The 25,775-nt window shown below is 47.5% G+C and overlaps 1 protein-coding gene and 1 long non-coding RNA gene across 4 annotated transcripts in view; both read right to left on the bottom strand.

Moving 5' to 3' along the window:
- Positions 1-1,677: 1,677 nt before the first annotated feature.
- On the bottom strand, positions 1,678-11,277 carry LOC112550859. The gene is made up of 4 exons (XR_003094907.1): positions 11,204-11,277; positions 5,445-5,569; positions 2,041-2,183; positions 1,678-1,898 (listed from the first exon to the last, which is right to left on the bottom strand). It is a non-coding gene; the product is annotated as an uncharacterized LOC112550859 (long non-coding RNA).
- Positions 11,278-16,387: 5,110 nt separating this feature from the next.
- LOC102379044 (MAP kinase-interacting serine/threonine-protein kinase 2) overlaps positions 16,388-25,775 on the bottom strand; it is a 14,085-nt gene continuing 4,697 nt past the window's right edge. For 2 of the 3 annotated variants that reach the window (XM_025208298.1, XM_014521574.2), the window contains 4 exons: positions 22,444-22,638; positions 21,864-22,028; positions 21,090-21,133; positions 16,388-20,383 (listed from right to left, as the gene is read on the bottom strand). In XM_025208298.1, the coding sequence (XP_025064083.1) occupies positions 20,125-20,383; positions 21,090-21,133; positions 21,864-22,028; positions 22,444-22,638 (663 nt within the window). In that variant the 3' untranslated portion in view covers positions 16,388-20,124. Of the gene's footprint in view, positions 20,470-21,089; positions 21,134-21,863; positions 22,029-22,443; positions 22,639-25,775 lie in introns of all 3 variants that reach the window. The other variant, XM_025208299.1, reaches the window with a different exon arrangement.

Below are 25,775 nucleotides of genomic sequence, written 5' to 3'. Positions count from 1 at the left end.
ATATTCGACCTGGAGGGAAGTGGGCGGTGGGGTCCCCGAGGGCTCGGTCCTTGGGCCTACACTGTTCAATTTCTTTATTCAGGACTTGGACAACAGGGTGAAGAGCAGCCTGTTTAAATTCACAGACAACACCAAGATTTGGGGTGAGGTGGGCACGCTAGAAGGGAAGGACAGATTACAGCGGGACCTGGACAGGTTACAGGCGTGGGCAAATGAAAATAGGATGGAATTCAATACTGGCAAGGGAAGGGTGCTGCACTTGGCAGTAGGAACCAGCAGCATACCTATAGGCTGGGGAACTCCCTTCTCGAAAGCACCGTGGCAGAAGGAGATCTTGGAGTCATTATTGACTCCAAAATGAACATGGGCCGACAATGCAAGGACACAGTCAGTAGGGCTAACTGTACCTTGTCATGCATCCACAGATGCATCACGAGCAGGGCCAAGGAAGTGATCCTTCCCCTCTATGCGACACTGGTCAGGCCGCAGCTGGAGTACTGCGTCCAGTTCTGGGCGCCGCACTTCAGGAGGGATGTGGACAGCATGGAGAGGGTCCAAAGGAGGGCCACTTGCATGATCCGGGGACAGCACGGCAGACCCTACGAGGAGAGGCTACGGGACCTTAACCTGTTCAGCCTTCGCAAGAGAAGCTGGAGGGGGGGCCTGGTGGCCATCTATAAACTTACTAGGGGGGTCCTGTGGGAAACAGGAGAGTCCCTGCTCCCCCAAACGCCTCCTGGATAACAAGGAAGAACGGCCATAAATTGCTGGAGAGTAGGTTCAGACTAGACATCAGGAGGCACTATGTCACAGTCAGGATGGCTAGGATCTGGAACCAGCTTCCAAGGGAAGTGGTGCTGGCTCCTACCTTGAGCGTCTTTAAGAGAAGGCTTGCCGTTTACCTGGCTGGGGTCATTTGAGCCCAGTTCTCTCTCCTGCCCAGGGCAGGGGGTCGGACTAGAAGATCTACAAGGTCCCTTCCGACCCGACTTCTATGAATCTATGAATAATCTATGAGCGTGACTTAAAAGCAGCCTTGTTTTAAAGGGGTATTGTTTTTATTTAAAACATAATCTTTCTTCTACTAATAATCAACTGGTAGAACTAAGAACTGAAATATGCTTTAAACCAGGGGTGGGCAATTATTTCGGGTGGAGGGCCGCTTACTGAGTTTTGGCAAGCTGAGACCCGCATGACAGGGAGTCGGGCAGATAAATATTAATTTTCTAAATTTTGGGGCCTGGCGGGCCACATCCAGCCCACGGGCCGCATTTTGCCCACCCCTGCTTTAAACCCTTGCACGCTTTCTTTCTTTACTGTTTGCCCAAGACACATGGCTGGATGTGTTGCTTTTATGTACCGTTTGCCACAAAAATAAATCTCAATTCTGCATGATGCAGCTAGCAATTTATAAAGCAGCGGCATTATCGCTCTGAATGCTCCATGCAGAAGATCTGCCACGCGGCAGGTATCCAGGTTGTAGCCGTATTGGTCTAGAGGCAAAAGGACTCAAAACTTGTGGCAGAGGTGATCTCTTTCATTAGACCAGCTAGATATTTGCAAAAAAAATTCCTTATTTGCAAGCTTTCGGGCACGGGCACCCTTCATCAGGCGTAGGAGATTGCAAAGACTATAAAAGTTCTCCTAGGTAGAAATGAAAAATTCATATTTCCCAGGAGAGCGGAAGGGGTGGTAAAGTCTCCTGTTTGGGACAGTTCATTTTGTGCAGATTAGGCTCAAAGAAAAGTTGGAAACGTCTTTTTACCTTGCAGTTGCCTGGCGGTAAGCGGGATGTAGAATCATATTTCCTTCTGGTTATGATGTTTCATATTTCACAGAAGGGTGGAGAAATGGGCTCTTCTGGGCAGGACTCTTTTGCGGAGAGGTATCTCTGTGCTCTGTTAGACAAACGTTAGGGGGAGCTAAAGACTATCACATGAATTCAAGCGTAAGCCATAACAAGGCCTTGAAAGGGGAACTAGTAGAGACGCTAACTAGGATCAGTGGAGTTCTGCCGCCTTTCAAGAGTCTGGCTCTTACTTTTTGTGTTGATTTCCCAGGAGTTGTTTGGGAAGCTAACGTGCATTGTTCCCACATCCACTTGCAGCTCCCCGACTCTTTCAAGGGATAATCCTCAAAAGAAGATGGTGTCACAGAGGTGGCTCACCCTTACCTCTAGTTACCTGCAGGAAGGAGAAGAGATTTTTATTGAGGGTATCTGCCACGCATCAGATCAAAGATGATCCCTCCCCCTCTGTTGGAGTCTATCCTGCAGTCCCTTACTCAGGCAATACTCCCTTTGACTTCCTTTTTGGCATTGCAGGATCAAGTGAATTTAGTAAGGCTCGGTGGTGCTACACTAGCTAGCACCACATCTGAAAGGGACCTGGGGGTCATAATTGACCATAAAATGAATATGAGCCACCAGTGTGATGCTACAGTTAGCGGAGCAAACAATACGCTGGCATGCATCGACCGATGTATCTCAAGCATAACTAAGGAAGTTATTCTCCTGCTCTACTCGGCATTGATGAGACCGCAACTGGAGTAGTGTGTCCAGTTCTGGGCACTACGCTTCAAGAAGGATGTGGAGAAGCTTAAGACAGTCCAGAGAAGAGCCGCTCGTATGATTAGAGGCCTGAAGAGCAAGCCATATGAGGAAAGGCTGACAGATATGGAACTGTTCAGCCAAGAAAAGGGAAGACTTTGGGGGGATTTGGTGGCAGCTTCCAAATAGATCAGGGGAGAGCATCAGGAACTAGGCGAACAACTATTCATCAAAGCGCTCCAGGGGAAAACCAGGAGCAACCGTCATAAACTCCTAGAAGAAGGTTTCAGATTGGATATAAGGAAAAAACTTCTTCACAGTTTGTGTGACCAGACTCTGGAATAGACTCCCAGCAGGGGGTGGTGCAGGCATCTACCCTGGATGCACACCTCGCTGGGGTTATTTGACCCCAGTAGTCTTTCCTGCCCAAAGCAAGGGGGTTGGACCCAATGATCTCACGAGGTCCCTTCCAGCCCTAAACGTCTGTGAATCTGCAAAACATTGTATTAAATATAATTTTCTCTATTTTACATAAGATTAAACTGATCACATCCCTTCACAGTATGATTAAACAAAACTCATTAATCTTAATTTGTATTGTGGTAAGGCTCCATTAGGGCTCAGTTTTCAGTAAAGAACAATAGTGAACATAGGAACAAAGATTGGATGGCCAATGGGAATGAGAGCAGGGATTTAGGAATTACCGTACCTGGAGTGGAAGCAAAACTCAGAGTATAATGTACTGAGGTCGGGGGGACTAGATAATTTCCACCCCAGACTTCTGAAGGAACTGGTACATGAAATCCTAGTTCAGGCAGCTAGGATTTGTAATAGATTGATCACATTGGGAGTAGTACCATGTAGCTATAGAATAGCAGATGCATGTATGGTATATTTAAGAAGGGCAAAAGTGATCCAGGCAGCTCCAAAGCCTGTGTGTGTGACCACCATAATATGTAAGAAGTAGACCTTTTTTGAAGGAAAGAATAATTAAAGGCATAGTGGTAAAGAGAAAATGGGACAAAATATCATTTAGATTTACCAAGGGTAGATTATGCCAGACTGACCTGATATATTTTGTTGATAAGAGATTTTCTAGGGAAAGAAATGCAGAAGATTTCATATATCTGGACTTCAATTTAGCACTTTATATGGTGCCAAAAGATGCAGAAAATGGGGGTTACTTAAAATGCGGAAGGTGGGGATTAGTACAAAAATTGTAACAAGTAGCCAGGAACTGCCGAAGGGGGTGATAATGATGTGCGGTGTTGAAAGGGAACCAACCACTGGGCTGAAAAGATATTACCCAGAGAGTTTTCAAGGACTAGTCTTGGGATTGCTCTGATTACAGCTTTCCATTAATGATCTGAGCACAAAAAGTAGAAGTGTTCTAATGAAATGTCTTGATAACTCAAAAGTTGGAGATAGAAGCGCTAAGGGGGATCACAATATCAGAGAGGGAGAGTTGGAGGAACAGAAAAGTGATCAACTTCAACAGTGTAAACTGCAAGGTCATTCATTTAGTAGCTAGTATGATTTTGATGTCAGCTAGGAGCTCATGAGTTAAAATTGGTTGTGGGGGCAGAAAGACCTGGATGAACTCGTCAGTCATTGAAATGACTATAAGCTACCAGTGCAATGAGAATGAAAAAGACAGATGTGATTTCCTAAGATGGATCAGTAGAAATACGGCAGGTTTGATGCCATTGTACAAGCCTAAGTGAGACTTCATTAGGAACACTGTATAAAGTTCTGGCCACCAATGTTAGAAAAAAAAAAAGATTAATTGGAATGGGAACATGTGCACAGCAGTGCTAGGATGATCAGGTGAAAGGAGACTCAAAGGACATGGCATGTTCATTCTAGCTGAGAGGGGGTTCGATTCCTGCCTATAAATACGTCAGAAAGATAATCACCAGAGAGGAAAAGGAACTATTTTAGCTAAAAGCAATGTTGGCACAAGGACAAATGAATATAAACTGGCCAGGAATATGGATGGAAATCAGAAGGAGGTTTCTAACCCATCAGAGAAATGAGGTTCTGGAACAGTCTTTCAAAAGGAGTAGTGAGAACAAAAACCTACCAGCTGTTAAGATGAGCCTAGATGCATTTCTGGAAGTATGATATAGCATGGCTGTTGGCAATAACACAGGACTGCACTCAGAGCTCCCTTTCAGTCCTAGCTTTAGATTCCTATATTTTATGATACTGCCAACCTTTTTCTCCTTGATCTCGTTAGGAATTACCCCAGTAATTCTCTGCGAGGAAGCTGGCTGTGCCACTGCCCACTTCCCCTGCCTCTTTCAAGGGTAAAGAATAACACCACAAGGATGTCTCCATGTTGGAAACCATGTTAACAAGATCTTTTTAGTTCTTTTTTTGGATGGGCAATAATCCATACTACCATAATTCTTTCAGGGGCGTTTGTTGTAGCCCTGTTGGTCTAAGGACATAGGCCGATAAAGTTCTTTGGGTAAATCTGATATCTTTTATTAGATCAACAAAAATAGTTGGAAAAGTTATTCTTTGCAAGCTTTCAGGTACAACCATCCTTCTTCAGGCCTGAAGAAGGATGGTTGTACCTGAAAGCTTGCAAAGAATAACTTTTCCAACTATTCCTATAGGAACTTCTTCAGGCCTGAAGAAGGATGGTTGTACCCGAAAGCTTGCAAAGAAGAACTTTTCCAGCTATTTTAGTTGATCTAATAAAAGATATCAGATTTACCCAAAGAACGTTGTTTACCTTTATTCTTTGCCTTTTCAAACACCTTTCATTTGAGGATCTCAGAAACGCTTAACAGACATTATCAACACAATATCCCTCCTCCTCTCTGGATTGTTAGGTAAGTGGTGTTATCTCCATTGGCGGTGGGGGAAAAGGCAGAGCGAGACTAACCCAAGTACAATTCCAACCCTACACAGCAAGATCTGGTAAATCTAGGAAGAGAGTTAGAAGTCTTTAGGAGTCTTGTGTCCACTTTCATGATGGTTGTTCTGCTTCCGGGGCACCCAGGATCCTTCCTGACTCCAACAAAACAAATGATAAAATCAGAGTAAATTAAATGTACAGTACTTCTAGTCTAATTATTTCAGAGTCACACAGGTGCAGCTGCTACAATGTGTGGCCTAACAGTAGCCCATTGAAGAGTGCTGCCTCTCTTAATAGATCAGCCAAGAACTAAAGGCACGTTTGCATGTGTTACATGTGAAGTTAAACAGAAGCAAAGCACAACACATTACTTGAGTAATCAGACAACTTCATACAGTGCTTGTCCACGTGGGATATATTGAGGCAGATCAATGAGTTCTCTGAAGAGAGATGAATGAGAAGAGATACTACAGAAGGTACCATAAAAGAACTCAGTAGTTGTTCCTTCCCAGTAATTGTGGTATAAAAAGGTAGCTCCCAAGTATAGTCATGACAGTACTGCCTGGTGTGGTGTCTGCTGAGTTGGCAGTGGTGACTATTGTACACTACTCATGTCTACAAATATCTAGAATCACATACATCCATTATGGAACAAAACAGCTAAAAATAAATGTACGTAACCAATTAGAAAAATATGTTTCTATTCAGTGAAAAGCAGGATGTCTCACTAATGTCAAAGGAACAGATGATTTCTTAAACATTCAAACAAGTGACACACGTAAGCCGCCAGACATGTAGCGCATGGTGGAAGCAGCAGGCATGTCCAAAATGACTCATGTGATACACAATCAGCTCGAGTCACAGAGACTTTTCAGTGAGTGACACATGCCAGGAAGGACACATGCACATTCCCACCAAGTTGATCAGAAGTATAGGGCAGACAAAATCAGCTATTGCACTCTGTGTCATCGAGATTATATTCAGATGTGGAGACCCCAAAAAGAAACTGGTGGAATTACCTTCCAGGACTCTTGAGAAAACCCACAGCAACCCCCCAATCTAGGCTGTTTTTAATGAGCTCATTATCTGCATGCTAACTACTGTTTTTAGTATGAAATGAAATACCACGGAAGCTATCTTTAATGATTTGAACCCATGACCTGTGGGTTTACTACTTCAGCCAAAGGATATGCATTTGAACAACGGCTCATAGACCTTTACCAGTCACTGCAGGAGAACAATGCGCCACGTTGTGTTAGCTACATTGGCCCAAGCCCAACCCTGCTCTCGCTGTCCATCTTTTCAGCCACTACAGATGCAAGACACAGTAGGCGCATCTACATGTGCTCCTGCCGTGCCGTTGTTACTACACTGTCATTTCATACTTCCTTTTGGAAATGCTATATGACGGCGCACTAACAGCCTGGACTGCACTGTCTGTGCAGCGCACTGTTGTTTTTAGCCACTACATCGCCGTAGCAATGCACTATACTGGAGGAGCATGTTGCTACAGCGACATAGCTGTGGCATCACGGTTTTTACCCAGCGACGTAGCATCTCGTGTAGACGTGCCCAGCAAGTGTAGGAAAGCAACCCAACGCTGAATCAGGCATGTAATATCAAAGTAATAGGGAGGAGAGAGACATCAAGCTGGATAATCCTCCACAATGTTAGAGGAGACACTGGACTCAAGCTCAGAAAGACCAGAGAGAGGAACTGCTCCCAACAGTAAATTGTCTGACTTCTGGGTAATACCAAGTGCAATCAATGGCTCTGGTGTCTCAAGTTATTTGATTAGCTTAGGAAGCATCAGGGAAAAGCTGCCGCCATGTCTGGCCTCGGACTTGGAGGAAACCTCCTCTTGAGGTGGGAGAAGGATTGAGGCTCTGAAGCCCATCGTCAGTGCAGCAGTGGCTAGTGCCAGTTGTGACGGTGTTTATTTTGTGATGGGGACATCTCTGCTGAGAAAGAGAAGGAAACATTGAGGAAGATGGAGAACGACCCGATTTTTGCTAGTCAGGGTTGCCACTTCAAATCCCCATACGACGTTACCAAAATAACTCAGGCCGGCATCCAGAATAGCTAGCTCCTTCCTCAGATCCTCATTCTCTAAACGAAAGTCTTGACTTAAGAATGTACTCATTGGAGAGCAGAAATTAGGATCAGATAAGCAAACAGCCAGGCAGGCTGTTATGGAAAGGCTCCATCCTTTCCAATTCAACCAAGTGGGAGAGAGACCCCAGAGACTTGTTCCTCCTTTTGGATGCCGTTCACTCTGCTTCTTTTTCCTTTCACTTGTCTCTTGCTTCTTTTGTACACTCCCTTTTATTTTCCTTGCTAGCCCCTGATTCTGTCCTTTTCTCATATTTGTCTCTTTGCCTGCCTATGCTGCTTCTCTCCCCGGCTACCTGCCTGGTTCCCGGTGGGCCGTCAGGACTGCTCTGCTGCAGGAGCCTCTCCCCAGCGCCCTTCACTAACTGCCAGACTCTACCGCCCTTCCCCGAGCACCAGAGACTCTCCTGATCCCAACTCTCCATCCCATGTCACGTGGAGCCTCCTGTCTGCTGACAGCGATGGATCAAGGAGGGCAGGGAGGTCACTCCATGAACTCCATCACCGCTAACTCGTTGCATGCAGGCGGCCGAACAACTCTCTAATGTTAACACCTTTGGAACATGATCCTCCTTTGCTGCACCAAACTGAAACACAAATCATTGCAGGAGGAGAAAGCTTTCCAGCCCCTGAGCCAGGGATAATCCAGATAAGCAGGTCTGATATTCCATCCAGGGGAAGACAGCAGCCGTGGCACTTGCCCACCATGCAGTATAGCACACGTACCATAACGCACAGCATTTTGGGACAGGCTGAATGGGCCACAATTCATCCTCCTATGAATTTTTTTTTCTTCATTCTCCCAAATCCTCCTTGTCAGAGATCTCTGCTGAATCAATGCTGTCCGTAGCCATGAGATAGCAGTTTTATTTCCCCACCCCTGCAGTGCAGCCACCTCTGGGGTGGAAACACAGAGGCCACTCTGTACCACTAGCCCAACAGAAAGGAAAGACCAACATATCCAGTTAAAAAAACCAAACTAATCACAATATTTAGCTGAATAATAATAGTAGTAGTAGTAATAAATAAACCTCTTACTCTTTTTCCTCCTTGGAGTCCCTAGTGCTTCCTACCTACTCCGACCACAATTTTCCAGAGCAACTAAACAGTGTAGACATCAATCTCGGTTTGATTTAAACAAGTCCTTCAGCAATATTTCAAAACCCCACCCTTTGTATCTGTTCTTGTCAAGTGAGCTTGTAAGAGTGGGGACTGTCTAGTGTTCATTGGGATCCAGTCACAATCATCAAGAGCTGCTGACCCTGTCGGTGGAGCTAATGCCCGGACATATGGTAGCATGGGCCCCAGTCTTCTGATCTCTTGGAGGTCTCCCATCATTTTTGGCTTAACCTTTTCACCAAAAAACATCACTTATTCAGGCTGAGTAAAACATTTTACAATCTCAAACTCATGTTCATCTCAATAAATTGCTTCAGGTAGGAAAAGAATAAAAAAAATCCTACTCGTTACCTTTTTTTTTTTTTTTTGGTTTTTCAAACAATGTTTTTTTTCACAATTCACAAATTGCTTCAGGTAGGAAAAGAATAAAAAAAATCCTACTCGTTACCTTTTTTTTTTTTTTTTTTTTTTTTTTTGGTTTTTCAAACAATGTTTCTTTTCACAATTCACCTGTGATTTTCTTCTTTTTTTAATTTAAAATGTAAAAAAAAAAAAAAAAAAAGCTCGGAAATAAAAACAACACACCTTGGGGTTTTCTGTTTGCTGGAAAATGTAGACAAGACAAGTATCAGAAATTATTTTAATTTTTTTGCCATGTCCAGTGCACCAAAAAACCCCTGTCTTCATACAGCCATACTCCCATTGAAAAAACTCACCTAAAGTTAACCAGCTTAGGCTGTGGTGAGCAGACGCAAGAGTGGGTCGGCCTTCTCGAAGGCTGTCTTATCCTTGACATGATGCTTTACTCACTTTAACCAGGGCAACCATAACCTCTTCTCAGTTCAAGCTCTGACTCTACTCATGTGCACAGCAGAATTTTAATCTCATTAATGTGATAAAACCTGATGGGGACAAGTTATATGTTCCATTGTCACCTGTGATGGTCAACTAATCTAGTAACTGTATACAACATGCCCTTAAAATGACCCATGCTCCAATTACATTCTTTAGTGCTATCATTATAAATAGGCCAGTTAGCTGCATCATGCACCCTCAAGATAAGTATGAAAAGGGATCAGGTTTTACATGAGCCGGAGCTCTCCCATTCCTGCAGGAGAAGGTTTCTATTATGCAAACTACTGTACACATATTTATAGCTTTTTTCCCAGAGAGGGAGCCTATTTTAAGGTGATGCTATAGCTGCTGAGTTTTGCAGAGGATTTCAATTTAGCATTGTGCTATTTTCGGGACCGTCCTGGTCTTCTGTGCTTTGAGTTGGTTCCCAAGTTCTCAGCCCCTGTGGAGATGGGAAGCTTTGGGGGAGAGAAAGCAGAAAAACAAGAAAGAAAGAAAGACGTCCTACAGTTTTAGCTTGGATCCCACTGCTACTGAAGTCAATGACAAATCTCCCGGTGACTTCAACAAGGGCACGACCTGACTGGGATAAATATAGATGGAAAATGGGCAATAGTTATGGACTGGAAAGTGTGAAATGATTATGAGGGGGCCCAGAGAGGAAGGGTTTCTCCAGGACGTGAACTTTTAGACTAAAAGGGACATCTGGGTTTATGACAAGCCAACGAGGGGTCTGGAAGTGGTGTTACTATAAGGAATGCAGGGGATAAGGAGCTTTGGCAAGTGCAATGCAGAAACAGCGGCAAGAAGAGGTGTGAGCAGGATCGGACACAGGCATGGGTGAACTGGGCGGCTGCCCAGGACCTGGACAGAAAGAGGGCCCCAAAATGGTAATTTTTTTGTCCAATTATCATTATCTCTGGCAAAAGGGGGGCCTGATACTAAAAATTCACCCAGGGCCACCAGGAGTCTAGGTACGGTGCTGGGTGCGAGAGCTCATGTCCTTATGTATCCAGGTAGCTTTGATGCCGCACTGGCTTTTGTCACGGCCCAGCTCTGCAGCCTGCCAAACAGCTTAAAAAGAGAGTTTCACTTGGGTTATATTCTCGACTGGATCGGCATGACTCAATTGGTTTGCCTGTCTCCAAAACAGGGAGGGCAGCTTTTATCGACTACTGCAGCAAATATTTTCCAGTCATTTCCTGCTGATAGGAAATATTTGCTATCGTAATACTAGTACCTGAGTTCTTACCTAGCACCCTCATCTGTAGAGCTCAAACATCCTTGACAAAAGAGGGCAATAATATCATTGTTCCCCTTTTACAGCATGGGAGGCACAGAGATGACAGCGACTTAATTGATTCAACGTGCTAAAGTAACCAGTGGATTTCAGTGCCGCAAGACATCGAGACCAACAGCTTAGTAGGGGTTTTAAAAAGTATATGGGATGAGGAAATAAATTCCCATGGGCTAAGTTTTAGCTGAAGTATCCTACTCAAGGATTTCTTGCCCTTTCATCTAAAGCAGCTGGTACAGGCCAGTATCAGAGATGGGACACTGAGCACAACGGGCTGTTGGTTTTACCTGAAGCAGTAATGCTTAGGAGAGACCAAGGAGTGAACAGGCCACAGACACTTCCCCGCTCAGCTGCATCTCTGAATCAGGAGCAACCATTGGTAGGACATGATAGGGAAGCTTACCTGTATCAGATGGATACCTTGAAGACTTCCAGGATCTTGGACCACTGAGTGACGTCCACAAGCATCCACTTCAGGAGGAGAACAAGGTGACTTTAGGGAGGGAAGCTTTATTGAACACAACCCCTTGCTTTCATCCTAGTCTGGCGCTTGTGACAGGAGACATCAAGAAATCAGCTTGCCGGGTGCTTCTGGCAAGCCTCAGGCTGGCCTTTGTTTTTCTGAACTTGCTTGTTTCTTGAACGGATGGCCCCCCTGGCTGTGATGGGGATGCTGTGTACTGGAAAGAGAGGAGTGCAGATGAGCCTGGGAACAGCACCGAACAGAGGTCACATCCTCATTCTCAAAACCGGTGGTGTCGTTCACATAGAAATTAGCCAGGTCTTCAGGACAGCAGCCTGGCTAACTGCCCTGCACGCCGCAGCCACGCCACGGTGTGAAGTCCTGGCTGGTGGCCTATAGAGCCTGGGCAAACAGAACAAGAGAGATGGTCCCTGCTCCCAAAAACTTGAGAGAGAAAAAACAATTGCATACAGGCGGAAAGGCAGCACACGGAAAGCAGACGCACTCAACTTGTAGCTAGGTCCTCAGTCTTGCAGAGATGCTAGGGAAGAGCCGACAGGAAGAAGGATCAGGATGCACGATTAACCGGTTCCACTCACTGTTAGATATGGGCACCGCTTGGGTCCATACCTAGTTTCTACATGTGTGAAAAACTTTGGGGGGCAAGGAAGGGAGGAAAGGAGCCAGGAACTCCCCTATGCTTCCAACTAGTTACTTCTGCATCCCTGCTACCGCATCAGATACTGAACCGAGCAGTCTTTAGCAATGCTCAAGATGCGAGCTCAGCTTTGTTACCGACTTGTTGCTCAGAGAGTAGGCAACTTAACTTCTCCTCTTCAAGCCTGAGCTGCTGCAAATTGATAATGTATCACTCCTGGGAGGGCTGTGGGGATTAATTAAAATTCAGAGTCCCAGGGAAATGTAGAAATCATGCTCTCATATGATGGCATCCCTGAGTGCTGCAAAAAAAAGCCGGCAGGGGGCACCGTCTAGCAAGAAGACTCACTCCCACCTCTCAGACATCCTTCAGGTGGAAGATCATCATCCCTTGTAGCCCCCGTTGGCACCTTTCCATAGCATCCTCACTTTGGCTACTGAACATGGTCATCAGAAATCAAGAACATGGATTAGAGGCAACAGGAGTTATTAGCACTGAGGGAGAAAGCCCAGTACAATGCAAGTTTCCTGCATGAATTGTTACTATGCCTTGCTTTGGAGTCTGTTTTGTCCCAGCTTTTTGGCTGGACAAGTTGGAAGGGATACTAGTGCCTGGAGCAACCAGGGGGCTTGTACAACATACCCACCTCTCCCCGGCTCAAGGATAAAGACTGGAAGACCTGACCGTGTGAATGCAGAAGCAGGACTGTTAATCAACTTCTTTCTGAACCAGTTTAAATGCAAGGTCAGTTAGCAGGCCTGATGGAAGGCATGCTCTGATAACTAGTTAATAAAAATGAGGCTGACTGGTGGGAAGGGGAAGCGGTAGGCAAGCGTTATATGCCAGTAGGTGCTGGAAGAGACAGTCTTCAGAATGCCACATATCCAAAGGCCAATAGTTATAAAAGTGTGGTTTAGGCGAGAGGATGAATGATTTAGGCAGCAAACCTGGGCATCTAAATTAGGCTGCCACCCAAGATCCATATTTAGGCCCATTCTTATTTATGCGCTGTCACTCACAGACAAGAGATACCCATAATTGAACCTACAAAGGGATCGGGTTTACACAAATGCTGCACAGCCACTCACTGAAAGAAAAATCAGGACCTCTAAAAGGAGTCTCCCACCAGGCAGGCAAAGAGCTCAATCGATTGCTTAGGAAAATGGATTTTCAGAAAGACCCAAGCAGCTACAACTCCCACAGACTTCAAAAATGAGTGCAGGAGCAGGGGAAGAAAGAAACTGGGACATTTGTCTTTGATATTCAGATTCAGGATATACAAGTGGGATGAGACCAGCGCTCAGCCAGCAGAAGCGCACCCCCCAGGGTGGACGAGACTCTGTTGCAGCCCCTGGCACAAAACTCGGTTAATTTGAGCTGTACAGACTTGTGCTTTTAGTTCAACGGGTCCCTGTGCGGCCAACCACAGGCCATCGCACCACTGAGCCCTCCTCCTGCACATGGATTTAGATGCTGAACTATAGAGAGACAGCTGTGAATATCCTTTCCGCCAGCACATTTTTCTAGGTATATTTTTTTAACAGTGAGAAATAAGGTTGTGCGGCAAGCTCCTTGGAGGAGGGACTTGCTCTGATCGTACGGTGCCTGGCACAGCGGAGTCCTAGACGGTGCGGAGGCATTTAAGGCGCTCGAGTAGCACAAACCACGCATCAAAAAAGCCAGCCCGACAACAGAGCGCTCTGGAAGGTTTCAACGCATTTATTAAATTCTTACAAAACAGAATACAAAATTCTGGCATCAACAATTGTTATAAAGGAAAACTTCGATTGAGCTGTATCAGGTCACCTGGTACATACAGTAAAGTGCTTGTTTTTTTAATATTTTTTGTTTTTATTTTTTGTTTTTTTGTGTTTTTTTTTTTAAACCAGCCCCTGGCTCGAGGCTTCCATTGTACAAACCAGCAGTGCGTTAATGTGACTTGATGTCAAACCAGCTTTGGCAGTCTTCATCAATTGTAAAGTGGAGAAGAGCGTTTCTCCTGGATTGATAAAAAGTTGGATTCACAGTAAAAGTTTCTAACCAGTTCTAAGTTGAGTTAATTCACTCAAAAGGAACAGAACTCGGGGGGAAGCCAAAAAACATTTTTTTTTTTTTTCTTTTTCTTAATTTCCAGCGAAAAACTTTTTGAAGACGATAGTCTCCAAGACAGATGCTTTAGAAGAAAACAAAGGCTTTTAAAATAAATGAGGAAAAGTACAAATTAAAAAGAAAAAAAAAAAAAAAAAAGGATGTTGACAAGATATGGGTTAAAACAATTTAAGTGCTAGAGAAAGATTCTGGTTCAGCATCATTGTCTTTGGAAACCAACCATGGGAGAGTAAACAGCTGGGGTAGGGAGAGGCATCCCCATCGGGGACCTTCCATGAGCATCCTTTCCATCTCCTCAACATAAAACACACCAAGGGCCGAGTCTTCAAAAAAGCTGAGCACCTGACAGCTCCCATGTAGGTGCCACATTTTGCAATGAAAGCTACTGGGTACTGAATACTGCTGGAAGGGCAATTGCTTTGCCCAGATATCCAAATGAGAGTTGATCTCCTGGTCCTTGGTGTACAAGGCTTTTAAATAATCCCTCTTCCGAGCATGCCCCCCGGCCACCAGAGCCCATACGTTTTCTCGGAAGAAGTGTTCTTACAAAAGGTAACCTGCAAAGGGAAATGTAACTGGATTGGTCTATTTGCTTCTTTCAAAGGATGGCTTCAAAAGCATTTCCTCCTCATTGGAAAGTCAGGTCTCAACCACGCAGATTTTCCTGGAAGACTGTGGCTGTCTGGAGAACGGCAGGGATTGTGACAGATAGGTTCATAGTTGGTCGGGTCGGAAGGGACCTGAGCAGATCGTCACGTCCGATCCCCTGCCATGGCAGGAAAAAGTACTGGGGTCAAACAACCCCAGCAAGGTGTTCGTCTAGCCTCCTCTTAAAGACTGCCAGGGTAGGAGCCAGCACCACTTCCCTGTGAAGTTGGTTCCAGATCCTAGCAGCCCTGACTGTGAAGCAGCGCCTCTTGCTGTCTAGTCTGAATCTACCCTCTGCCAGCTTGTGACCGCTATTTCTAGTGACTCCTGGGAGTGCTCGGGGGAACAAGGACTCCCCCAATGCCTGCTGGTCCCCTCTGACTAGTTTGTAACAAACCACTAGATCCCCCCTCAGCCTTCTCTTGTGGAGGCTGAACAGGTTCAGGTCCCGTAGCCTCTCCTCGTAGGACCTGCCCTGCTGCCCCCTGACCATGCGGGTGGCCTCCTCTGGACCCTCTCCATGCTGTCCACATCCCTCCTGACGTGCAGCGCCCAGAACTGGACGCAGTACTCCAGCTGCAGCCTGACCAGTGCCGCATAGAGGGGGAGGATCACCTCCTTGGACCTGCTCAAGAAGCATCTGTGGATGGTGTGGTGTGGTTGACCTTCCTGACCACATACCCCACACTGTCGGCCCATGTTCATTTTGGCATCAGTAATGACCCCAAGATACTTTTCTGCCTCTGCACTGATGAGAAGGGAGTTCCCCAGCCTGTAGGTCTGCTGCTGGTTCTTCCTCCCCAGGTGCAGCACCTTGCACTTGTCAGTGTTGAAACCCATCCTGCTCTCATCCGCCCACCCCTGTAACCCGTCTAGGTCCAATTGCAGCCTCTTCCTCCCTTCTAGCGTGCCCACATCCCCCCACATCTTAGTGCCATCAGCAAGTTTGAACAGGGTGCTTTTTACCCCCTCATCCAAGTCACTGATGAAGATGTTGAACAGCACGGGTCCGAGGACCGAGCCCTGGGGGGACCCCACTGCCCACATCCCTCCAGGTCAAAAATGACCTGTGCACCACCACTCTCTGGGTGCGGCCCTCCAGCCAGTTAGCGACCCATTTGACTGTGTAGGTGTCGATGCCACAGTCCCCTAGTTTAATGAGAATGGGAAGATGTGCCGGGCAAGAGGAACTGTCAGCAGATCCGATTTGGATTGATTTTTAAATTTAAAAACACTCAGCTCAACAGGTGTGGGGTTAAAATAAACAGCTGGACAAGCTGCTAGACACTGTCTCCAGCGAGCCAAAAAATGGGTCTGTTGTATCTATAAAAAAGGAGTTAAGTACCAAATTTGTGCTGAATAGCAGAAGGCGACTTTTGGCTATCCAGGACATAGAAAATCTTCCCCGCTTAAGAGAAAGCAAAGCTCATATGACATGGATCCTCAAAAGCTGTCAACTGCTAGAAGTCTGATGACCTCAATGGGATCAACCGAGAATAGGTCGAGATCTTCAACAAACCCTCTGGCAAGAAAATGAAAGGAAAACCAGGCTTGACATCCCTGATCTTTCTTACAGCAGCACTGAGGCTTCATTCCCCTTCAAGAGCAGCAAAAGAAAACCAACCCAGTACACTTTCCTTTGGAGGCCCCTTTCAGGAGTGCCAATTAAAACAAAAAAAGGAAGAAAGAAGAAGTCTCACAAGTGGGAACTGGGGAAAACTTTTGTTTGCCAACAAAAATCCTGGAAAACCCAATAATCCCCTTCCCAAGATCCTTAAAAAAAGCTGCAACCTGCAGCATTACAATAGCTTTCACAATACCAGCTCAAGGCATCACATACTGTACATCATTCAAGTATTTCTTAATATAAGACAACAAGGAATTATCTACAACTGATAAAAACAAAAATAAGCTCTAAAAAGTAACAACATACAATCAAGATGGATTGTTGAAGAGGGTTTCGGAGTACTGCAGCCTGCTTTGAGGTGTGGGACACCCCCCCCTTGCTTCCAATGCAGCTCTCCCCCAAATCCCTTTGTCACCCCAGAGTCCTAGAAGCAGGTGAATCAGGCACCCGCGAGAGAGCTCACGTGCTGGAAATCCCAAGTGAGAAGAGGTGTTGGTTTTGGAGCTGGATGTTTCACTTCCCGACAAAATGAAACTGCTTGTGCCGAAAAGATCAGCAGGGGTCACGATTCACATTCCCCTCCCTCACCAAAGCATCATCCAGATCCAAAAGCACAAGGATTACTTTATCCCTGCATTACTCACAATCACCCTCCTAAATGAACAAAACATGTATTGCATAGTATTGCTGTCAGCAGTCTTCAAAAACACAGGACTTCCTTCTCAGAGAAAGTATTGAGCTTGACTTGAGAATTCGGGGGAGAAGGGCTGGGCTCTACTCAAAGCAAAGGCTCCAGTAACTTCCAGCTGTGCCCATGATACAAGCTTATGGCTGCTTTTAACGTATAAAGATTGAAGCATCCAGTTTTGAAGGGAGGGAAGAAAAAAAAAGGTGGGGAGACCACTGATTAACAGGGGCGCATCTTCCCCACAGTCAGCTTGAATTTGGAGGCCAGAATCCTTGCTCCAGAAGGAGATGCAGGGTTGGGAGGAGGAGATCAGAAAGAAGCCACTCATTTTACTCACTCCGATAGCAGACGGGTTGAACCCAGTGGTGTTACTCCCCATTTGTGCTGGTGTCAATAGGAGGCGAGCCAGGCCCAATGCTTTGCAGCTTCGATTCGAAGTGCTGGGCGCGCACGCGGCCTCCACCAAGCCACACGCATCCTCCACCAAGCCCTTTCTGGTGGCAATGCTTCTGGAAGAGGAGGTCCATACTCAAGAAGAAGAAAGCAAGTGAAGGGAAGGAGCCCCAAGCTGGCCTGAACCAGGGCAGTGGACTGAGACCTCACAATAAATGGAAGCACAAGATATTTCAATGAGAGGATGGTTTCTGCATCTCACCTAGGGCCCCTGTCGTGACCAGCAGCCTTTTCCCAAGCCCAGGCCGATCAGCTGGGAAGTCCTGTTTTTACAGGAACTTTTTCCTCCCCGTACCCAAAGACCAAAAGCAGCCTGCAGATGGAGTGGTGAATTAGAGCCCCGATACCCTCCTCCCTGACTCCACTTCAGACCTCAGAGGGAGATCCACTGGCCTGACCTGTTTCTTTTTAGGTTCCTCCACCCAAAAACTCAACGTCCACACACCCAGAGCCTTTCCTGAGTCCGTTCTCCCCTGCCACTCCAGCCTTCAGGTATTAGTGTTGCATTCCTCCTCCTGCTAGTACACGGTACCTCGAGGCCAGAGTCTGAACCTGCTTTAGCACATGGGCACACACTTGCCCATCATGCCCACCATATTGGTGAAACATGACTGCATGAATCCACCTCTCCAAGGGAATCCTCTCCATTCAGTTGTTTCAGCCAAGTCCTGGACAGATTTCTATGCCTGCTTAAGACCTGAATTGTGATCACACCTCAATACACACCTCCTCCCCTGTGAAGGGAAAACCTTGGCAAGATCAACCAAGGCATGGCATCCCCATCAGCAACACTGCCCATGCTGAAACATCTCTTTATATTCACTTCTACCTTCCCAAGAAGCAGAAGCACCTCAAACTCAGATTTCCATTTCAGATCCTACTGCTGAAGAGTCAGTTCACTGCCCTGGAGCACTTATGGAAAGCAAGCACATTTTTTCTTTTTAGAAAAGCACCATATTACAAAGAAAGGGGTTTTGCCAGCCACACTTGCATTAAAAATAAAATAATCAGGAGCCTGGAGCCCATCCTGCCACTACAGTGAGTCCAGCCATTTTTAGTGATTTCTCCAAAGGAAGTGAATATCTCCTGGAGATCCATCACCATCACCTTCTGCACAAACACACACACACACAAACACATGTGCACTCCCACCCCTCAGATAAGGCTGAGTCCTGCTCCCACCAAAGTCCAAGGCAAAGCCTCTGTGGAGGTCAGTGGTGCAGAGTCAGATCCAAAATGCAGTTACTTCCGAACTCTGAACATTAACATTTCAGAAGCCTGGGAGAGATTCGGATTTCTTTCCCCTTTTGAGCTGTAACCTGGCAAATCATCTAACTCCCAGGAAATATCTGGCAGGTACAGCTCAGCTTCCACCCCAAGCCTAGAAGACAGGGCAGGAACAAGGGGAGCAGAGGAAGACATTTCTAAATGCCCAAATCAAGCAAGATTTGCTTTTGCAATGAGCAACTAGGCCGTTTAAATTTAAAAAAAAAAAACAAAAAAAAAAACTAAAAAAGTGGTTTAATAGCTTACTTGGGAGCAGAGCTGAAATCCAAGCAGAGAGAGAAAAAAGTCACACTTGGCAGAACAGGTCTCTGCTCCCTTTGAGTCACAAATCCATCTGCCAGCACAACGCTCTTCTCCAAAGTTCAGGCCCAATCCTGTACAATGCTGAGCACCCCCAGCTCCTGAGTACTTCAGCCAGAGCCAAGGGTACTTCATCCCCAGGACCACAAAACATGCCTTTGCCATCACATCCCCTTCCAAGGACAGGGAACCACCATGCAATGCCAAGCAGAGACTATCTACACCAGCTAATTCCGAAATGATGGTTTGTCAGACTTCCTCCCTTAAAACAAGAGAAATACTGCAATGTTTCATTGTGTTTTGGAGTCAACACAGCACGGGCAGGGGCAGGGGAAATATGCTCTTGAATTCAAGACTATCCTTTTCCCTACCCCTCCTTTGAGAGGCCAGATGCATGGAGAATCCTCTCGTTAGGCTAAGATGCATGGAGAATCCTCTCGTTAGGCTATTGAAGATCAGTCCAATTCAGCTTTGGAATGAATTTGTGTTTAAAAAAAAAAAAAAAAAAAAAAAAGTCAAGACAGAGCTACCCATGGTTGAATCTACTAAGTCCAAATCCAGGGAGAAACCTGCAGCAAAGTAGGAAAATAAAGGTTAAAATGCTACTTTTGTTTTTTCCTGTTGCTGTTGAAAATATGACCAAGGGTCTTTTTTTTTTTTTTTTTTGTCTTTTTTTCACAGTATGAAATGAGCTGAAGTTGTAAAAGCAGCCGCATATACAAATAGTCCTTTGGTGTAGAACAAAAAGAAATAAAAAGAAAAGGAGAAATCAAGAGTTGAGAGAGAGAGAAAAAATTCAGCTATCATCTGTTCAATGTCCTTGAATGTGCCCTGGGTGAAGGAACCTCACGCTTGACTTAATACCTTTTTTTGTTTATAAAAAAAAAAAAAAAAAAAGAACAAAAACCCCAAAACAGATTTACAAGATCAGCGTAACCTTGGAAACCAGCCAATAGGAGAGAGTCCTGATCTTGTTGCTAGCTAGCAACAGCATTTCAAAAAAAAAAAAAAAAAAAAAGAAAAAAAAAAAGAGACATACAGATACAGCACATACGTATATACAGAGAGCAGGGAGCAGCGATGGCAGGTGATCACGCTTGGTCACCCACCAGGACCAAGGGAGCGACAAGGTGCTGGTTTGCAGCCACCCCTTTAGTCATGCTGCTCTTCTGCCTCCGTTTGGCCAGCTTGGACTCCGAAGGGGGAGACAGCTGCATCGAACATGAGGTAGCTTTGATGATGATTGGTCGGGCCTCCTCCTTCTCCTCGTCCTCGTCATGCTGCATCAGCTGGCGGTTGACAGCAATGGCCTCGGCAGCGAAGGAGGTGAGCTCTTTGGCACTGCTGTTCCTGGAGGGGAGACAGTGGGGAGGCGCGGCGGTCAGGGCGAGGTCAGCGATGGGCTGCAGATGTCTGTGCTCCCAGCCGTGTCCCAGCTGCCGGGGACAAAGCAGGTGCTGGGCTCTGGGGTGTTTTAGACAGGATCTGTTCTCGTGCTATTGTTTCTCTACAAAAGGACTCTGGTTCCCTTCAGCTCCTTGAACCGGGGCACAGAGTCGGGTGCGTGGTGTGCAAGCTTTACTGCCAAGCTCATGGAGCACAGGGGGCTGGAGAACTGATCGGTGCCCCCGTCAGCATCCGCAGCCAGCTGCTACCCCAACCCAGGTCTGTCTCCTTGATTGCCCTGAGTCAGTCTCCAAACCAGCCCAGTGTCTTGCTCTCCTGCAGCCCTGTGCCTGGCTGGGACCTGGGATTCCCACATATAGGACCCCCACATCAGCCCAGCAGAGGCTAGCAACTGTAAGATAGCCACACAGCCCTCTCCAAGGAATGCAGCGCCTTACAAGAGCAAGCCTGGGCAAGACCAAAGCCCTGCTAGTCTCTCTCAGCCAAATGGCAGAGGTCACCAAACATGCCTTGAAGTGCTACGCTGCTATTGCAACAGTGACTGCACAGCTGCCTGGTCTCCTGCATGCACAGAAGAGCTGAACAGAACCAAGGGAGGTGGTTCCATAATGCCCCGACCTCAGCAAGGGCAGCCGACAGATGCACTCACCTCTGTAAGATGATGGGGGTCGGAAGGGTGTTATCCGGCGCGCACTGAAAATCAGAGGAAATAGAGATTTAGAGCCAGGCAGTGAAGCCCGTCTCATAAGCAGAGGTATGAGTCCAGTGCCCTCACCAGGTGGGCAACAGGAACATCAAGATTCATGATCCTGCCTCCCGTGAAGTGGGGCTGTCCTAGAAAACTGCTAGTCTAGCAATAGGGGTATTAGCTTGGGTCAGAAGAGACCAGCATTCAAATCCCTGCTCTGCCATGGGTTTCTTATGTGGCCTTGGGCAAATCACTTAGCCTCATTGCATTTCAGGTCCCCGTTGGCAAAGAAGGAATAATAGCAGTGCCCTGCTATACAAGGGTGCTATGAAAAAAATCAATAGGTTAAAGACCACGAGGCACTCAGATCTTATAATAGGGCCAGTCAAGTACCCAAGACGTATCTGCATCTTGCATTAGCAAAGCTTCATCATTTAGGGTGGTTCAGTCAATCTAACTTCTTTATTACGAGACAGCGACAATCTCGTGGTAAAGCCCAGGATCAGGAGTCCTGAGACCTTGTTCTACTGCTGACCACTGTTCCCTCAGGGGAGCAGGAGGCTGATGGTCAAGCAGGCCGAGAGCTCATAGGGAAGGAAGGGGAAGGAGACAGGCAAGAGCTCTTAAAAAGCCACACAGGAACCTCTTGGGACATTCCTCAACTGTGCCTTCTGCACGAATAAGGCTCTTGCAGAAACCACCCTAGCCAAGATACTGGAGAAAGGCAGCACTCACCCCTTGCACCCAAGGATGCTCCAGGACCTGGGCCGCACTGAGCCGTTTCTTGGCATCTCTAACCAGCAGCTTGGAAATTAGATCTTTGGCTCCAAAAGAAATGTGGGCCCAGTCCTTGTCAGGAAATTCATACTTCCCTTCCTGGATACTCTCAAATAGCATGTTCTGGAGGAGAAGAGAGAAGGGATCCAAGTTCATTTTTAGAAAAAACAAGTGTTTATTTCGGTCTGGTTAGACCCAGGACGTGGCCTCTCCCCTGGGGACTGGGAAATCTGAAGCTATGCAGAGAATCAGCAGCCTCCCAGCCCTGCTGAGAGGTATCGGCGTGTAGGGAATGAAGATGCCACAGGTACAACAAAACCTGCCCTAGGCGGCCAGCGAGACTTAGTACCTAGGAGAGATGGTTCTTCAACCAGCGGAAGCCACAGGGGGATATTTCACTACCCTGGTTAAGGACTAGCTGACCTCTGGAGGTCCCTTCCAGCCCGACTTCTCTAGGAGTCTAGCTGGAGGGATGTGGCGAGTACTGCGAGCCCTGCAAAGCAATGACCTGCTACTGCAATGACCAGCTCCAACTCACCTGACAGGTCTGGCACGCTTCACCACGGTCCCAGCCGCAGTCGGTGCCACAGTGGCCCACAAAGGGCGGGTAGCCACTCAGCATGATGTACAGGATGACACCCAGGCTCCACAGGTCACAACGCTTATCGTAGATGGAAGCCTCCTCGTTGAAGGCCTCCACCACTTCAGGAGCCATGTACTCTGCTGAGCCACACTGCGGAGGAAGAGAACAGGGCAGAGGTTACTCAGAGTCAGGCCCTGGCTGCTGGGTCTACTGAACAGTGAAGGTCAAATCCAGAATGCAGCTGCCCCATGCTATTTAGACACCAAAGCTTAGTCAGATGCTAACGAACTAAGATCTCCAGCTTCAAGCCCCATGTCTGGGAGGTTGCGACCCAAACACCAGTGACTCGCGATTATTGTTGGCATGAGAACCCAGCCAAGTTAAAAATCAGACAGCCTGCGCCCAGGGCGGACACAGCTCTCCCCACCCTGGGTGATCAGCCCTCGGGAACCAGCAGGTGAGACCTCAGGTGGATGAGAAACATCAGCAGAGAGGAGTTGCAGCACTCCCCGTCGCTACACCCGGCTCCAAACCCTGCAATCAGTGGACAAGACTGCCCGAAGGCCAAGTCCATCCTAATGCATAATAATACTAATCATATTCATAACAACAATAATTACACCTGAGCCAGCAGTGAAGCAAGGCCCAAGCAGGCCACTCTGCACCAGCCAGAAGGAACATCTGTGCTGAAGGGAAGATGGAAAAAACCACTGAAGGGTGCAGGGCACCAGATCTCAGTGCCTACAGATCTGAAGGGCAAAGCTCTTGGCCAAACACTGGGATTCTCCCGCGGCCAAAACAGCAGACGTTTAGTTGAAGGTCATCGATGGGCTCCCACAACTCAAGATTAGAGGCATAGAGTGATGCAGCATCTCAGGACCTCTTGAAAACTACTGCATCTTGTTCTCCAGACCCTTCAAATCGCACTTGTAAACACAAGCCTCTAGGTTTTAAGATTACCTCTGAAGTCTCCAAAGCATGTATGCACGCACGCACAATCCCAACCCGTCTGCTGTCCACACTAAAGACAAGCAAGTGCAAGAGGAAACTCAGTGCAAGGTGCCAAGAGCTGTGGGGCTTCAGCTGCAGGCTCACAGGGAGACAGCCCAAAGCAAACTTTCTGCCCTTTGGGACCTTCGTTCCAAAAAGAGACTTTGGCAGAAGATGACGACCAGAAGCTATAAACAGCCCCAGTTTTCCTGGAAGGGCTGTAAACAGGGTCTCCTGGGATCCAGGCACACCAACAAAGAACAGGAGCACGCTACATGGCTCTGAGACCGCCCTGCGGTCCGAGGGGAAAGGGAGCACACGGCAAAGACACCCAGGTGCCCCGATGGAGACAAAGGACGCATCAAATCCATCCCTGGACACAGCCTGGCATTAATGAGCAGTCTTAGACTTGGCCGTCTCTCCAGCTGTAAGTCAACCCCGTGCACACAAAGACAGGCCACAAGCTAGCTAAGGTACCTTGAGGTCCAACCCCATGACCACAGTAATGGAGCATCTCCCCAGAGCAAGTGAAGCCGAGGTAGTATTTGACCTGATGACACCGGTGAGGAAACCGAGGAACAGAAGGAAAATGACTTGTCCAAGGACATCTGTGGCAGAGCTGGGAAATCAAAGCCAGATCCCAAGTTGCTGCCCGCTTCCTGAACCACAAGCTCGGCCCTTCCTCCTGTCCTCAAACTACTTGTGCCTGCTTGTTACAATTCGGATCAAGTCACAGAAGGTTTCCGGCAGGTTTCATGCCTCAGCGGGCGCTGCGCTGGGAGGGCCTGACTTTCCACGGGGTGAGAAAAAATCATCTTGCCCAACCCATCCATGCCCAGCCCTTCTCCCTGAAGTTAGCACCTTCGTTTTGCAGGCTCCTGCTGCCCTCCTGACTACGGCAAATGGGGAGAAGGGAGAAGCCACCCAGTGGGCGCGTCTACAAGTTCATTAATGCGCATTAAATCTAGTACCTCCATGGTGAAAAGAATGCATATTAGCTTATCTTAATGCACATTAGCAAAAGAGCATGTTTTTTGTGATGCTTTAATGCGCATTAGAATTAAGTTAATATGCATTAAAGTGCACGTGTAGACGTGCCCACTGTCATGTATATGAAGTTGTAGGCTGCTACAAGTGACACCAGGATCAGGAATGGACAGATGCACAACTATCCCAGGGTAGCTCACACAGTAGGTGGCAATGACAGCACCTTCGCCTTTAGCAAAGGAGCAGGCCGATAGGAGCAGACAGTGGCACAGCTTGCACGGGAAGATTTTACCTCTGATTCTTCAGAGTAATTCTCCAGCAGCTGGGGCAGAGTTATCCTGGCTTAAAGGTCTGCCTTGTCAGTCCACTCATCCTCCCCACCCCCAGTGTAAATATTCCCACCTCGAGGAGCTCTCCACCGTGGAGCAGCAGTCGTAGGAAAATGCCCAGCGTCCCTCACCCAAGAATCAGATGTTGGAGATGGAAGAGCTCCGTTCTCCCGCGTGATCCCTCCACCTGATCTCCCAGAGGTGGCTGTCACCGACGTGGCAGCTTGGATCACGCAGCCCTGCGTCCCCTGCGGCACCCTTGCCAGGACACAAAGGCTTCAATACTCTGACGAGGACAACACGCCCTGCCCGGGGAGGGGATGATGTTCCCCATAACAAGCTCCTGGACTGGGAAGACAATCCTGTTCCACCTGTTCCCACAAATGGGCCAGGCTGGCCGGCCCCAGGGAGGCCGCGGCTCTGGCCACAGGCCAGCGCTTTGCCGTCACGGGGATGCAAAGCCTCCCATCTCAAGGGCAGATCAGGCAGCTCGTAGCCGACAAAGGGTTAAGGCTGGTAGGGCTGCTCCTGGCACCCGGCGGGCACCACAACTCAGCGCAGCGAGCAGCCCCACGGCCGGCGCGCTACGGTAGAGACGGAGCAGGAAGCGGAGGAGTTAATCAGCTGATGTAACCAGAGCTGCAGATGTCTGCAAGGCCTGCTTCGCTGCGGCCCATCCCCCCCGCCCTCCATCCCTGCCAGGGATTGTCTGGGGCTTTCCAGCTCACGTGACCCATCAGCCCACACGGGCCTTGTGACGAGAGAAAGAAAACCGCCAGGATCAGATAATCGCCTGTGTCAGGAGAGGCCTCGGCAGCGCAGAACAGCTGATGCCACAGAAAAAGAGGGGGAAAAAAAAAAAACCAAAACCAAACTCTCCAAACTGTGAGCCCCAGGCAAAGCTGCAGCCACCGCTGGCACTTGGCCTTGGGGCCCAGACCAGCTCCCTACCCCCCACCACCGCTCCCCCTTTGCAGAGGA

Source organism: Alligator sinensis, unplaced genomic scaffold (assembly GCF_000455745.1).
Source record: "Alligator sinensis unplaced genomic scaffold, ASM45574v1 scaffold103_1, whole genome shotgun sequence".
NCBI lineage: Eukaryota > Metazoa > Chordata > Crocodylia > Alligatoridae > Alligator > Alligator sinensis.
Note: the sequence above shows the minus strand (reverse complement) of the source record. Positions and strands in the feature narration are given on the sequence as shown.